General features: G+C 44.8%; 1 protein-coding gene across 1 annotated transcript in view; it reads right to left on the bottom strand.

The window, feature by feature from the left end:
• LOXHD1 (lipoxygenase homology PLAT domains 1) overlaps positions 1-16,897 on the bottom strand; it is a 134,129-nt gene that overhangs the window by 103,587 nt on the left and 13,645 nt on the right. The window contains exons 5-7 of the mRNA XM_054517861.1: positions 5,288-5,386; positions 3,503-3,651; positions 427-550 (exon numbers count right to left, since the gene is read on the bottom strand). Coding sequence (XP_054373836.1) covers positions 427-550; positions 3,503-3,651; positions 5,288-5,386 — 372 coding nt within the window. The remainder of the gene's footprint in view (positions 1-426; positions 551-3,502; positions 3,652-5,287; positions 5,387-16,897) is intronic.

The following is a 16,897-nucleotide window of genomic DNA, read 5'->3' as shown; positions in this document are numbered from 1 at the left end:
AAAAAAGACTGATTTAGGTTCAGCACTGTGCTTCTTGTTTTGTAAAAGGATGTTTAGCTCCCCAGACAGGAAACTGAAGTACAACATTCACTACTTTGTGCTTTCGGAAACAACAAACACTTTGTTTGAGTGCTGGTGAGCAATTTGCTGAAGGTACAAGCTGTATCTCTGATTCCCTGCCCACCAGCCCCTTATCCAGGTGCACCAGGTGATAAACCAGCACTCAGGTCCTGCACAGCTTCACAGGTGAGGCACAAAGGTGGGAAATGTGCTGGCAGCTCAGGAACCCTCACACAGAACAGCCTACCACCAGCAGATCCTTCACTGCAGGCCTCCCTGAGCATAAGGCATTCAATCTTCTAAAGAAAACATGCCTAATAGCCTTAATTTCCCACTTCCCGCCACGGATTCGGGCCATGATTTTACCTGTGGCTTCAGTGCCCCCAACAAGAATGTCCCTCTGGATTTTCCCATCATCTTCGTCTAAAGCGAACCAGCGTCCAACTGGGAATTGGTACACACATTTATTGCCAATGTCCTCAATGATCACCTGAGAGAAAAGAGACACCACGTTGGAAGACAGCATGGGAAAAGCAAAGGTTTTACACAATGGGGTGGTAGAAGAGAAGAAGCCTAATGTACACACTCTTGCTTGGTATTTAACGTACTCAATGCTCCAGAAGATCCCACTCCACTCCCTAATTAGAGCTGATAGAATTTCAGACAATCAGTGAGTAAAAACCCAGCTTTTTTATTTTCTTTCTTTTTTATCCAGTGAGCCCACTCTGCATCTCTTGCAGTGTATGAGACCAGATGTCTCTGCTATCAAGACCAGCTGGCCTGGCCTGTCCTCCTCCTCTCCAGAGCCTGTGTGCTGGCTACTCTTACTCTTCTCCATCAGCTGAACGACAGCTCTTTGTTCTGCTTTGGGAACAGGCTGTGTTCTCTCTTTCTGCTTTAGAGCCTTGTTATAAAATAATGCCTAGGAATTTCAGGGCAAATCCAGACCATCAGATGAGTCTGTGTGACACAGTACTATCACTAGATCCCAGACATTTACTCCAGGGTGGGACCATTGCAAAGACACCACCATTAAAACCCTGTGGCAGGAAACAGTTTCTAATTTGGAAGGATTTGGACCACAGTGAGGTGGAGCTGTGCAAATATGATGAGGTTTAACAAAGCCAAGTGCAGGGTCCAGCACCTGGGCTGGGGCAATCCAAAAACAGGCTGGACAGAGAATGGATCCAGACCAGCCCTGGGAGAAGGAGCTGTGGGTGAGAGCTGACCTGCCCCAGCCTGAACCCCCCTGCCCTGGGCTGAGCCCCAGCGTGGGCAGCAGGGCAGGGGGGATCCTGCCCCTGTGCCCCTGGGCTCAGGTGAGAGCCCACCTGCAGAGCTGCCCCAGCCCTGGCTCCAGCAGCACAAGGAGCTGGAGCTGCTGCAGCCAGTGCAGAGGAGGCCACGGAGCTGCTGCCAGGGCTGGAGCCCCTCTGCTCTGGAGCCAGCCTGGCACAGCTGGGGCTGTTGAGCTGCACAAGAGAAGCTCCAGGGACACCTCAGAGCCCCTGCCAGGGCCTCCAGGGGCTCCAGCAGAGCTGCCCAGGGACTGGGGACAAGGCCTGCAGGGACAGCACCCAGGCAATGGCTCCCACTGCCAGAGGGCAGGCACAGATTTTGGGCTCTTGGCAATTAGGAATTGCTGGCTGGGAGGGTGGGCAGGCCCTGGCCCAGGGTGCCCAGAGCAGCTGTGGCTGTCCCTGGATCCCTGGGAATGTCCAAGGTCAGGCTGGATGAGGCTTGGAGCAACCTGGGACAGTGGAAGGTGTCCCTGCCCATGGCAGGGGATGAGACTGGAGAGTCTTTAAGGTCCCTGTCAAACCAGATTGTTTTAGAATTCTGTGATACTTTGCTGAAACAAGCTGGGGAACAATATTCCCCTTTAATATTAGACTAGTTTTTGGCATCTCCTGCTGAAATGTTTCTTACCAACATCTTCTGCTGGACTCCTGAATCCTGCCATAGAGTTACTGTAGTATTTTAAACCAGCAGAGAAGAGTATTAAAGGATTTTGGTCAGAAGAGAAGAAATCAAAATCTCTACTCCTTTGCGTGGGTTATGTCTCAGAGGGGGAAAAAAAATCACTATTATGGATAGAAAGCCCTTGACACTTTTCTCAACAATGAGGGAGAATCTGAAATCTGTCCTTTCTGATAAATTTATGAAACCATTCTTTGGGAAACAGAGCTTCCCCTCCTGTCATTCATCCCACACCGTGCTGTTGCCTGTAGCACTCCTGAGTCCTGTTGTACCTCCGCAGACACAGACAGCAGAGTCTGCCAGGGCTGGGACTGTCAGCATGAGAGAGCTGGAGTGCTAGAGACTAAAATAGACAAGGTTTGGGAGAAATATCAGCACTCCAATGCCTCTCTGCCAGCTGATCCTCTTTGGGTTCCTTTCAGTGGGTTTATTATTACATTTAGAGGTGGAAAACCATCTCTGAGTATTAAGCCACTCTGAAAACACAGGAAACATGAGAACAGGTTCATCCTGGAGGGACAACACTAGAGTGTCCAAGTATTGAAACAAATTACAGAAAAAAACCACCTAAAACCAGTAGACAACAACAGAGCTATTTTAGCTCAGTTCTCCAACCTTCCATCTGAATTTGCAAGGCCAAAGCTGCATTTTATTTTTTACTTAAATATCCTGGAGGCTTGTGGCAGAGTACAGGGTTGGTGTGATGGCTGTAAGTAGACACTACACCAGGTTTTGGGACTTGAGCAACCTCACCAACCTCGTCAAAAATTATGTTGTTACACACCTGATGTGAGAATGAGGTTCTGTGTTTTTTGCCCCCCACTATTTATGACATTGAGCACAACCTCTCTGTTTTTTATTTCTACATTTTTCATGGGCTGCCAGCATTGTAACTTTTCCTGCATTGTGTGGAGGGGGAGAAGCATGTGCTAATATTTGCATTTGTATTACACTGAACTATCCTGTTATTGAGGATTTACAAATATGGGGTCAGGTCTTCTGTGGATTAAAACCAGCTGTGTTAAACTACATCAGCAGAGGAAAGAAAATGAGACCAGAGAAGAGTCACAGATCTCCCCTTTTAAAATATTCCTTCAACTATTATATTAAAAACTGTAATACCTTCCTACCCTGTAGCAGGAGATTAAAATGAAAATGGAAGAATAGGGTCTTTGTGGCAAGCATATCTCTTTTGCTGAGCCAATGACAAATCACTTAAATTTGGGCAAGCTATGAGTCTGCAAATTTTCACTGTGAACAGATCCAACAGATAACTCTTGGATTCTGGTATTTTTATGGTCATGGTAATGAGTTAAGCCAAGAGAATGAAATGATTTGTGTCCTTCTCAGTAACCTGTATCAACAGCAATTATCCTTAAATCTCTTGCTACCAGACCACTGAGAGGGTGAGATATTTTGAGCCCATGAGATGCTTATGTTGAATGTCTCAGGAGTAACTAACCTTTGCAAGGAACCAGCCAGCAGAGCCTCCTTTGTTATTATGCCCAATATTAATTTTTCTTAATTTTCCCAGATTCGGGGCATCAAGCGTGAACTTGTCTTCTGCTCCTTTTTCAAAGTTGTCTTTGTCGTTGTCCAGTTTCCTCACACCTGAATGGGCAAAGAAAAAGTAAAAATAAAAGCAAAACAAACAAGTCCCACAACAAAACAAACAAACAAACAAAAAAAATTTCCCCAAACAAATAAGTAATAAATAATAACTCCAAGGAGGAATGGGTTACTGGCACATGCATGTTTGTAAGTGAAGGAATATTTAGGAATGTCAGAAAGTCACCACTGACTGAATCAAATATTCCCTAGATATCAGCTCTCTGCACCCAGGATTCAAGGCAAATGCAGAGGACTTTCTATTCTAATAAAAAAGGTACCTTTTCTCAAGCCCACAAAAGACCAGGATTTCCATTCTAATGTCACAGTTACTTGCAGGTCTCAGAGCTTTCAAAAATATATATCCAGATGGCTCTTAAATATTTTTTTTTTCATATCACCACATTTCCCTTTTATTTTTACTGTCTTTGAAAATCTCCAAACTGTTCAAGAAAGGCTTTGGTCACAAGCTGCATATCCTGACATTTCAGGACACAGAATTCTTTGCTGTATCCGAGAGGAAGGATTTATTTTCAAATTAGGACCCAGCCAGGGCTGTTGGCTTTTTCCTGATCCCACAGGGGTTTGCCTTTATGAAAAGTATTAAAGCTGTGCCCCCGTTTGCAGCCTGTGTGATGCTGTGAGTGGGATGAAACCCACCCAAGGCTCCAGTGCAGAGAAAGAGGTCAGTGGGCAACTCATCCCTCTTACCTTAGAAAGGATGAATCATCCTCTAGGGGTGTTATTTCCCTGTGTGGATATGACAGAATGCCTGAACACCCAGCTAAGATTCAGACTCCCACTTTGGGATGTCTTCAGGGAGATCAGATGAATCCCCCTGTGAAACTCTGGAGGATTAATCAAGGGTGAGCCCTATCCACCAGGTTTTATAATCTGTTCAAGAACACTTGGCAGACATCATATCATTATTTCTTGAATTTGACAGGATAGATGCAGTGTAGAAGCAAGAGAATATTTGTTCCCTGATTACAGGAATCTCCAGGAATCTCCACCCACTTCTCTTCATGGCCCAGAGAGCTTGGTTTGGGCACATCTTTTAATATTATTCAATTAATTTTTAAAAAAATTAAATTAAAGTTTCCAGACCACTGTTGCAGTACAATCTACATTTAAAAGTAATTACAATATTTCTAAAAAAAGCTATTCAAACCCAACTAATATAAACCTTGTTTAAATTATTTTTACAAGTGGCCAAGCAGGCTCAGCCCTCACCTCTGCCATAGAGAAGGGATGTCATTATCCTTCCAGGTACCTGGAAAATGAGACACACAGCTCCCACTGCATTCCCTGTAAATGCACGTTGGTGTTGGACCCTTCAGTGGGTTGGCACTTTCTCCACTGCTTTCTGCTGGTGGTTTACGCTGCGTTTTCCCAGAGTCTGCTTTTTTTAACATCAGGTAACTCGAGTCATGCCCACACCCAGCCACAGCTGCTGCATTGCAGATGCACCTTCCAGGGGCAGTGGATGTGAGGGCCCCCACACCGTTTGTTGTGCCTTTCACTCAGCCAAATCATTCTGCATTTGCCAGATTGCCTGTGTGTGTGTGTGTGTGTTGTTCAGATCACAGGCCTGCGGAGCAGGAGGAAATATTTTAGGAAATGATTTGCATTTGAATACCTGTGTCTCCTTTCTCACCGAAGATATTAATGAAGACATCTGCATCCGTTCCACTGCCGCTGACTTCACCAGTAAAAACCCGGACCACGTATTTGTTGACTGCAATGAGGGAGGCAAAAATCCCAATACGTTAATAACTCAATGGTTTGATGCAAAACCCAACAATACAGACCAATCCAGGCTATGCTGGTGCTATCTTGAAAGCGTCGTCTGAACTATGGCCCTTGGTACAATGACCCCCTTCTCCACAAGAGGAATAAAATCCATAGGCAGGATTCTGACATTGCATATTCACTGCCCAGGGCAGGAGGACAGATCACTTGGTTCCTGGCCTTGACACTGAAGAGTGAAATAGAAGAGAAAGTGAAAATTTTGATGCGGATACAAAGGACCTGTGGACCAGCTCTGCTTTTTCCAAATGTCGATGTGTTATGGAGTTCTGCCCATGCTCAGGCCTAACCCCAGTTCTGTCCTAAAGCTATTTTGAAAGTTTAGTTTATACCAAGCAAGTATTTTTGGGAAATGGTATCATAGTGATAGAACAAGGAACAATGGATTTAAACTGAGAAAGGAGAAATTTAGACTGAATATGTACGGAAGAAATTCTTTCCTGGGGGGGTGGTGAGGGACTGGCACAGGTTGCTCAGAGTTGTTGACACCCTAGCCCTGGGCATGCCCAAGGCCAGGTTGGATGGAACTTTGAGGAACCTGGTCCAGTGGAAAGTGTTTCTGCCCATGGCAGGGAGCAGAACTGGATGGAGCCAAAGCATTCTATGAGTCTTTGAAATGCAAGCCACACTGCATGAAACAAAAATGTGAAGATGGCCACTCTTTCCTTTAAAAAACCCCAAAAAAACAAGAACAAAAAATAAAAAAATACAGTCATCCAGTCCTTTTTATTTAATGAGGAAATAGTAGTAGACCCAGGAGCTGTAACACTGTGGAGATACATAATCTATGGCAGCAAACCCCTCTGGGTGAGGCACATCATGGACATTATACACATCATGTCAGTGAATTTGAGAAGCAAGTTCTTCAGACAGATCAGGGTGGGACCCACTTGGTTCCCAAGGACAGCAAAAGTGACCTCAGTTTCCTCTGGAACCAATGAACAAGCTCCCGTGATTTTCAATGTGACTTTATTTGAGCCAAATATGAGCAAAATTTGAGCCAAATGTGAGCAACTTTCAAAATCTACCACTAAAGTCACCTGACCACCTCCAAGCAAACAGCCATGACAGACACCTCGTGCTGTATCTCCCATGAAAAATGAGTGTTGGAGGCAGGCAGGAAGACACAAAACAGATGAAGATGAATGCAAAGTCTGCTACTGAGCAGTACATGATGTCACACAAGCCCTGAACAGGGTTCCTGTTACTGAACCCTGGGTAGCTGGTACTGAGGGCTCCGTGCAATGTCACTTCTGTGTTTCTGAGTCCTGGGCATGTTGCTTCTGTGAAAGGGTCAAATGCAAAAGTCTCCTCACACACAGATCCTTGGCAAAAATAGAGCTTCTTGCACCACAGAATCATGAAATCATTAAGGCTGAAAAAGACCTCTAAGATCACCAAGTCCAACCATTAACTGTGATTCTTGGTTTGAAACTTTTTTTCCCTTTGGCAAGTGCCAAGTTAGGGGATAATCTTTCCTGCGCTTCCCAGCCAGCTACAGAAATGGATTCTCTCAGGAACTATGGGACATCACCAACACTGGGCTACCACTCCCAGAACAGATCCCCCACCTCCTCCCCCATAATCAGTGCATATTAAAAGTTATTCCAGAAGACAGCAGAGACCCGGTGCACATGCTCCCGCAGAGGCAGAGGACGTGAGAGCAAACGTTTGAGGAGCGGCTGTTGGACCATCCCCTGAATTACAACGATGCTCTCGACTCCCAGGGTGAGGAGTGCAAGGGCAGAGCCCAAACAGAAGGGAAAATCACCTGTCACAGTTTAATGAATGTGCTGGGAAAAGGCTAAAAATCGAGCTGACATCCCTGGCGCCTCATCGCAAAACATGCCATGGCAAATAAAATAATAATGATAAAACTGCAACAAATACTAAATAACAAGAAAGAGAAGAACAAAGCTGGGCTCAGACAGGGGAGAAAATGCCTTAATGATTCTCTTTAACTCTTTAGTTTCAGTTCACAGAGCTCTAACAACCTGCTAGAGATACACGAACACCAAAAGTGTTCATTTGCATTAGCGAAGTGTGGGGATGGTGCTATTTACATCTCCTACTTGGCCACTAAGCTGCTCTAACTAAAACTGACCCATTGTACCTTGCAGTCTTTAATTACAGACCACATTTTCCAAGCAGCTTTGCTCCTTGCACCTCCTCTAGAATATTTAATCTGATGTCAGTGATTAATTTTCCACTCCACTTTTTGGGAGCCAGAAGAACCTGACAGGATAACAGGATCCTCAAAAGGACAAGCTACAGTGGCTTAGCTTACATTCCCCTTGCAGGAAAAGGCTTTATGCCTCTGAGATATAGAGACTCTGAGACCAGAGGGATGTCTCAATGCGTGCAGAGCATCAAGGAAGATATGCAGAGACCAAGTCCATGAAAAGCAAGTGAGCAAACACAGTGCAGGAAGGGCACCTTGCATGGCTACTGCTAGGGCACATCTGGCCAGCAAGGAAAATGCTGGTGAAATTACTTGCCAGACCAAAAACCTTTAAAGATTTCTCAGCATGGCTGTATTTCCAATCTAAGGTCCAGAATGACACAGTTTGACCTCCTGCTTGGAACCCCAAGGGGTCCCAAGGGCTCTGTGCACACTCAGTGCTGCTCTCAGTGTCAGCATGAGGAGCCCTGTGGCAGAGCTGGCTCCTGAGCCCAGGGATGGGCCATCACTTTGGACTGGTGGCAGTCACAGGGCGCTGTGCTGTGAGGGTTTTATGCTGTCCCCTCTAATATAAGCATGGCTGTGGTGTGTGGCATGCCCTGGCATGGCTCTTTTCCATGTTGATGTGTTTCTGTAGGCAAAACTACTTCAAGAGCATTAGAGGTCCTTGGCTTAGGTTAGAGCACATTCCTGCTTCACAAACAATGCCTAGCCTGTGCTCATAAGGTCCTTTTTTTTGGTTTTTTCCTTCTCAATGACTCTGAAACTGGATGCTCAAACCTGTCCCCACACCTGACCCTTAGGTCTGCTTTCAGAAAAAATTTCAGCTCCTCCATCTTCAGAAAGCAAACCCTGAGCCATGCTGAATTTTTGCCAGCACTTTCTCCCTCTCTAAGCAATTTGACATTCAGCTGCAGCAAGGAGAGGAGCTCTTCATGCTGCTCAGGGGTCCTTCTGTGCTTCGTACATCAGCACATCTTACAGAGTGACATGGTGGATGAGCAATTTAAATGGAAAGGGATGCTGCCTCTTAAAAAGACAGCAAGGATTCAGCTGCTAAAAGCATGCAAGAAAAAGCTCTCACTGCAGCCAGTAAGAGATCTGCCATAAGTCAAGTACTCTTCATTTTGATCATGGGTGGATGTTTTTCCCTATTTTTTAATTTTTTTAAGCCTGTGGCAGAAGCATCTTTTCAAAAATACCCACTTGGCTTTTTTTTTTTTTTTTTAATCCCAGTACATGGCTCTGACTTCATCTGTAAAACACAGATCAAGATGTTGCCTGGATTTTTTTTTTTTTTCCTCCTGAATGCTTCTCCTAGCACTGAGAACATGCAAAATGTTAATATAAAAGCTGTGCCTCCATCGAGCAGTGCACAGGCTCACTGCAGCACAGGCACGGGGAGGGGAGCTTTCCTAGGAGCAAAATTAGCAGCTTCTGAGGCACGTACTGCAAGATGCCAAGAGCAGAACAGCCAACAAAAAATCAGTAGGAAGAGCAGTAGCTATTTTCTCTTGTCTTTCCACTTTCACATTGCAATTCACAAGTGTAAATGCCCTGTGTGGTAACAGCACCTTCCTTTTCTTCACAGTTGTGTGTCTGCATTTGAAGGCATTGCCAGGATGCCATGTCTGGGAGACAGTGGGGTGGCACTGATGTGACCCTACTGCATTAATTTAGCAGAGGAGTGGCAGTCAATCAGCCTGTCTGCTACTGATTAACTCAGCCTCAGCTTTCAACAGACAAGAGGAAAGGTTAATTTTGCACTGTGGGCTGGAGTCAGGTTCTCTCCACTGAGAGCCAAGAGGTTTTTGTCTGTGAATGCGATGCACTCCCGACTCATCCTGGGGGATGAAGGGCACGGGGCTGCTGCTCTGCTAGCCCCCAGCATTCCCCATCCAGGCTGTCCCCACTGTCATCTCCATCCTGGGTGCAGCATTAGCCCCATACACTGGCCAGAATATTTCCATCCAGACCCAGCACCCCTGGGTGCTCTTGTGCAGCCTCTGTCCTGCCTCCAGATGTGGAAAATGCACGGGCATATCCCAGACAAATCCTGCCACCTGCAACCTGCAGCTGACTGTCCAGCCGTGTGATATTCATCTGTTAATGTCATTTATTTAGCAATATGATATCATGGTCACTTGAAGCACCCTAGGATGGAAATGCCTAAAGAAATTTTGTATCTACAATTATTTGGGGCATTAGATAGTGTGTTTATGCACAATCTGCTGAGTTTCCTGCAGCAGAAACCTGAGATTTGGGCAGGAAAACCAATTTGACTGTGTTTCATTACCTGGGGTTATCACCTCCTGCGGGGCACAGTGAATTCCCAGCTGTGCTTGCCTCCCATGTGCCTGACCTGCTGTGGAGCAGGGCAGCAGCATCCAATATCTGGGAAATGTCACAGCCCTCACAGGCAAAGCACATGGGGTTAAAAGCAAGGAACCAAGCCGTAGGCAGGGATGGATCCTTCTCATAAGGCAACTCTTGGCAATTATCCCTCTGTTTTCACACTGCTCCTGAGAGCTGCAGTGCTGGAGATCCATCCTGTGCTGCTCAGCACTGAGCAGGCAGATTTGGGAAAGGGCTGGGGGAAAGGGGCTAGGGGGATTGGGGAGAGGTACTGCTACCATCTCTGAATTGCTGCTGGAAAAGGAATACTTTAGTGGTTGGTATGAAAAGAATTGTTGCTGGGGGGAGAGGCAGGCTTCTGGACCTGCAGATGAGGTACAGTTTCAACCTGAGTGTGCCACGGCCTTGCACCAGCTCAGGATGGTGGTTTAATACCCAGATGCCTTGGTTCCTGCCTGTCAGATCAAGTCAGTCAATCCAGCCCACCAGGAGCTGTCTGACAAAACCTCTTCTTGATGGAAGGGACTGACTTGTCAAAGTGGAAGCTCCTTTATACCACTGCTGACAGCAAGTTCCTCAGTGACGGAGTTCTGGGTCAGAGCATCCTTAAAATGTCAGACAGCCTATGGCTAGGGGACAATGCTGGGACCTGGCCTCCCAACACACTTGATTCACAGCAAACATTTGAGTTTAGTTCTTGTTTGTCCTGGCAGAGAGGTCATCCCACCAGGATAAAATAACTTCTTCCTACATTAGCTTCTGGTGACCTTCTGGTTGGAGATGTCCTGCTGGTCTTGTGTATCCAGCAGCTGAGTCCCTACAAATGAAAGGAAAACTCACCCAGCCCACGCATTAAACCTCTTTGTGGCACAGTAGCAGGGACCCCAGAGACAGCTTTGCACAGCAAAATATAATTAGAGCCTAAAGCACCCCCTGTAAAAGGGTTCCTCTAAGCTCACCAGCAGCCAGTTCTGTCTCAAAACTGGGTCCTGCTCTTGCACAAAGCAATGGCACAGATAAAGACGACTTCTTTTTTCTCCCATTCAGAAAAGTGTCAAATTCTAAGTGTTGGCTTAGAGCTCAAACATAATTAATCTCTTTCAAGGGTGATTGACAGCTACATTTGTTAATGAGTTGTGCCTTCAGAGGTGGGGAACAGCATCTTTAACCAAGGGTTCAAACTGGAAATGCAGATTACAAGCACACCTGGAGCAGGGGGTGCTGGAGAAGGAGGAGTTTTGCATTTGGCAGAGCACTGAGAGACTTGGTCTAGTTGCAAATGTGACTGCTCATTGTGGGCACTTGAAATAGCTGAGCTTTAGAAGACCTTTCCAGCCCAAAGCATTCTGTGATTCCATTCCTTTTGGCTGTGAGCACCTCTGCCAAAACCTGGTGTTAGCAGGGGAGAGACGCTGAGGAACCTTTGCAAGGCTTTGGGGTTCCTGTCACCGGAGGGAGCACCAAACTTGCAGGGCTGCCTTGATCCTGGTTCAGCACTCCTTTAATCTCACAAGAGCTCTCCAAAAGTGTGTTCTTGAGAGATATTATTGCTGTCACTCAAGGAGGCATGGGAAAAGGAAAGGATTCAAGGAGTGTCTGGACAACGCTCTCAGGCACAGGGTGGGATTCTTGGGTTGTCCTGTGTAGGGCCAGGGTTTGGACTCGATGCTCCTTGGGGGTCTGTGCTCCTCGGGGTATTTTGTGACTCTGATTGTGCTGCTCTGTCGAATACTGCATCACCCTCAGCCACTGTTCATGCCCCTCCCATGATGAACCCAGTCCCCTTGGCCTCCCCACCCTGGCCACAAACCATGAGATTCCCCTCCATTTCCTGCAGCTCTTACATGAAAGCAAGGCATGCACCCAAACAGTTAATGTATTAGGATTCAGCCTGGATCATCCCTCTGCAGGGCCTGTGAGAGGCAATCTACCACATGCAGGAGGCTTTGCTTGTAGGATATGCTAAACTGATGTTCCTACTGTGACTTCAAAGTGATGATGACTTTTTGAAGTGAGCTTTAAATGACCTTGCTCAGGAGACAATGGTGGTTTAGTTGCAGAAGCATGGAGCTTAGCACATGGCAACCCACCTTGTGACAGCGGTGCAGAAATCCTTGTTCATCTAATTCTCCAAGATTTATCATTATTTTTCATTAGTTCAGCCCCAGGGTGGCAGTGCATTAAAAAAAAAAAAAAAAGGCAAATATTTCATAAAAGAAATATCTGTTTTCTGCTTTCACCACATCTGCTATTATCAAAATTGAAGAAATCGTTGAGAATATCCTCTTGGTTTAAACACTTTTGCTCAGAAATAAGAGTGAAATAAATTTAAGGTATTGTCGAAAATCATATTGTTAACTCTGTACTTCAGTCTTGCTTTGAATAGATCAGAACTTTTAAAAAAAGTTACTTCATTTCAAAACTGGAAGCTGAATTAATTTCCATATATAGACATAATTAGTCAAAATTATCACATGTCTTCAAAAACATGCTGTACTCTCTGTTTTGTATTGGGTACACAGAGATCTATTTACCAGCCACACACTCTTGCCTCTCCAAAATCTTTTCTCTCTATGTGAATTACAAATCTCTTTTTCTGTCCCGTTTCAGGTCTCTGTGCAGTTTTTGTGTTTTTCAAGCCACTAGTGTTTCTTTTTATTTCTACATTTCCATTTCTCATTCTTTTTGCCTGTCTTTAGGAAAAAAAATAAAAAGCCAAGAGAAAAAAAACACAGGAAAAAAGAAAGGTGTGGCAAGTAAAATATCCACAGCTCCCTCATTTTGGACACAGTGACAATAAGTTGGGCAAAGTTTGTAGGGAAAGTAAAGTCCTTTTTAGAACAAAAGAAGTATTTTTGATCAAAAAGAAAAGACATTTCTGGATGCTCAGTGTGCCAGGTAGCATGACAATTTTTTTCCCAGTGTTTTAAATGGGTGGTAAAAGATATTACTCCTTCCACAAACCTTGTTTATTGAATGCTTCACCACGCAGCAAGGCCTCATCCTGCACACAGAGGGTACTTGCCATTACTCAGAAGCAAACAACTCATATGTATTTCATAAATATATTTATCTGCATTTTCCTGTGCTGATTATACACTTCCAGTTTTCAGAGCAAATAAAGATGCATTTTGATGAGAAGATAACACGTATTAATATTTCATTCCCTCTTCCTCAACTTCTGCGTCCTTAGAAATTATCTTTTTGCATTTTTCCCGTCATGAAATTTTCCAACAGCATGAAATTGAGTGACTTCATTTTGGAACAAAACCCAGGGGAATCCAAGGGTCACTTAGGTTTGAAAAGGCCTCCAAGACCATCAAGTCCAACCATTCCCCCAGCACTGCCAAGGCCACCACTGACCCATGTCCCCATGAGCCACATCCACACAGCTTTTAAATCCCTCCAGGGATAAAGTCTCATCCATGAGGGACCAATGCTGGTCTTCAAGCCCAACATTTTATAAAATGAGGTTGCAAATCTGACAGGGCATCATCATCTGGTGCCTCACACCCCAAATTCTGCTCCTTACCTGAGCTTCTAATATCATTGGGAAATATTGGCCACAGTTTCAGTTTCAATCCAGCCCAGCCCTTGAGGACATGCACATCCCAGGATGGAAGGAAGGATTTAGCCATGGACTCAAAGCGAATCATGTGCAGCAGCACCTGCTGCTCCAGATGTTTCCTCAAGTCATAGCCAGGTCAGTGCTCATGAGCCTTCAAGTCAGCCAAGAGCCAACATTAAACTCTGGACAATGAAGTTTGAAGCCTTAACCCAAGAATCCTCCAAAGAGCAAAGGAGTAAGCTCACATTCACAGCTCAAATGCATGAGTTTTAGGTCATAGTGGATCTGAAAACCTCAGAGAATACCTAGAGCAGGTTAATGGTTTTTGTCATAGATATTTTTCTAATGGCTTTAAAGGCAAGACCCCCCCCCTCTGCCTGCAGGAGCACTCAGGGAAATCTCACCACTCTAATTTCACCTCTTTACTAGAATCCAACTCCCAGCTGCTCATTGTGACTCCACAGCCATTACCCTTGGGATATATCCATGCAAATTCTCAGATGCACCATGTATCAGCCCCAAATCAGGCCAGAATTGACACAACCAACAACTTTCCCTTTCAAAACTGCTTCTTGTTTCAGCAAAGCAGAAATGTTGTGTCTGACTGTAAAAGACCCACTCCCAGATAAAAACCAGCTATATTTGCTCTCCACTTGTGATCCTTTTTTTTAATACAATAGCAATAATAATAAAGAATAACAATAGATGACCAATTTTCAGCACATTTAAATATGAAAAAATTAAACACAATGTAGCTGTGTTGGAATTCTTCCACCTTCAAGGATGTGTGCCACACCAATGTGCTCCTCACTTTCATTATTAATAGGCCAAATAAGATTAAACTTTACCCAGAAATAGTAGAGATAGAAGTAGTTCTTCAGTTTGGTGTGACACATGCAGTTCTGTCCTACTGGGAATAATATTCAGCCTTGGAAGAGTTTGACATGAACTACTGTCCCAAGCACATTTATAATCTGTCATGTCCAATCCTAAATAATTTCAGGGTGCTGATGGCCAAAAAGCCAGATGAAAACCAGTCCTTGCCTCTCAACCTCATTTGCAACAGGCAGGTTGCAAAGACTTCACCAAAATTTGACAGGTTAACATAAGATAGAATTGCACAAGAGACTGAATTAGTTTTCAGCTCACCCTGCTCTTGAACATGATTTTAAGGACCAAGTGAGGGAACATCCCCATTGCAAATTAATTATTCTGCTTTCTCAGAGTAAAGCATGTACAGAGCATTGTTTGATTAGTGAGAGGTTTCAAGGGAAATCAGGAACAGCCAATATCTATTTCCCTTGTTCTGAGCATAACTGGAGGTTACCCTGCACAGAGCCCAGACCAGCCTCAAGCAGCTGAGTAGCCTTAAATGCCTGTGGTCACCCCCCGAGGAAAGAATTTTATTGTTGGATAAACAACATGTCATCTAACCCGACCGAACTTCAGCATCTTTTATGAATCTGGACAAAACTCAGCCTTGCAGATATACTTTGGTATTATGTCTTGAGAAACCCTGTAACCCACATGAAGACCAGCTCTCAGGGCTCCCTGCTTGCCAGCCAGGTGATGAAAAGCTGTATTCATCACACATAGGGGTGGAGGAAGACACAACCTTGGTGTCCCACCTGCAGGGATGAAGACCATGAGGCAAAGGTTGGCAAGGTCCAGGTAAATGAGAGTCACCATGGGGTGGGGGACATGGGGATCTGTCCACTGAGTGGTACAAATGATTCCTGATCACTCTGCAAGAATCAAACAAGGGGCTGGGGACTTCAGTTACTGCCACAGCTGTCCAGGGAGTCCCCAACCCTGAAGGGGTTCAAAAGCCATGTGGATGTGGCACTTGGGGACATGGTTCAGTGTTGGGCCGGGCAGTGCTGGGGAAACTGTTGGACTCCGTGATCCTGGAATCCAGCATAAAGGATTCTGTGATTCTGTGAGCTGACCTCTGAATTTCATGTCCTTTTACACCTCCATGGGGTCAGCAGATCTCCCAGTGCAGCTGCAAGCTGTTATGAATGCACCCCCACCACTTTGGCAGGACATCAGACACCCTCAGAGTGATCCAAAACCGGCAACACTCAAAGGAAAACCGGCTCCTGGCTCCAGTTTTGAGCCTGTCCCTTGCACAAAGGCTCAGCCACAGCCATACAATCCTAAGGCTTCATAAACTCAAGTGAAGCAGCACAAAGCTGAACAATAACCCTCCCTTGTAATTAATAGCTGTAGTGTAAATTAATCCAGGCTGCCAATAGAAGCTGCTGGGTAAATAAGAATCTGTGACACTATCCCTGTAAAAGGCCTGTGGGCATATGATGCCATGGATGTGAATACAGGGAATAGAGGGTCATTCAAGCAGGAACACTTAAGACGTAACCTGTTCTCCTTGAGAAATGCGTGGCATCCCACTGGGAACCTGACAGGAGGCATTTCATTCGGATAAGTAAATGCAATCACTCAGGTGTCTGCAATTGCCAAGTCAGACATCCATGGTACTTCTATTTGGATGATGAAAAGTACTCTTCTTTTGGGTTTTGAGTGTGTGTGTCCATTTTTTCCACTATATATACATACATACATACATATATATATTTATATATGTTTATATATTTACACACACACATACATATATGTATATATACATATATATACACACACACACACATATATATATATATATATATTTTTTTTTTTTGACTGTTTTTTTGCCACACATTCTTTTCTGCATTTTTAAATTATCCCCTTTTTTCCCCCTTTTTTTTTTCCCTTAAAATTAACCTCTCCAAAACTCAGAGTCTGCAGGAATTTTCTCTCTGGCCTGTGCTCCTCACCAAGAAAGAGACCGAGTCTGCCCATAGCTTAGTCAGTTTTGGTACAAGCACAAACAGCCCCCCTTCAAATAGGCTTCAGATGCCCTTTCAATGAATCAAAAAAAAGACAAAGAAAAGGAGTTTATTTTTTTCAAGCCCACATCCTTCCCACACAAAGCACAGAGAAGGTCCCAGCAGTTCAAAGGAGGAAGGTAAATCCTCATGACAAAGACGGGAAAGTTCTCTGGGAGAAGATCAAAAGCTGAGGGTGCTGCAGGAGAGGGAACCTGGAGGAAACTTGTTTGATTCCCTCCAAAAACATTCCTGACTGTGACAGCAAATGGAGCATGAAAGCAAAGCATGAAGCTAAGTTTGGCAACAGCAGTGTCTGAGTGGTTTACAAAGAAAAACTGAAGTAATAAATGGATTGAAGATGTGATTGAAGAGACATAACTAGAAAGGAGAAGAATGTGGTACTGAACTGCTAATGGGAACACAGACTTAGGAGGGAATTACTTATCT

The sequence above is a fragment of the Molothrus ater genome, chromosome Z (genome assembly GCF_012460135.2).
Source record: "Molothrus ater isolate BHLD 08-10-18 breed brown headed cowbird chromosome Z, BPBGC_Mater_1.1, whole genome shotgun sequence".
In the NCBI taxonomy this organism is placed as follows: domain Eukaryota; kingdom Metazoa; phylum Chordata; class Aves; order Passeriformes; family Icteridae; genus Molothrus; species Molothrus ater.
The sequence above is the reverse complement of the archived record's forward strand: the minus strand, read 5'-3'. Positions and strand labels throughout refer to the sequence as shown.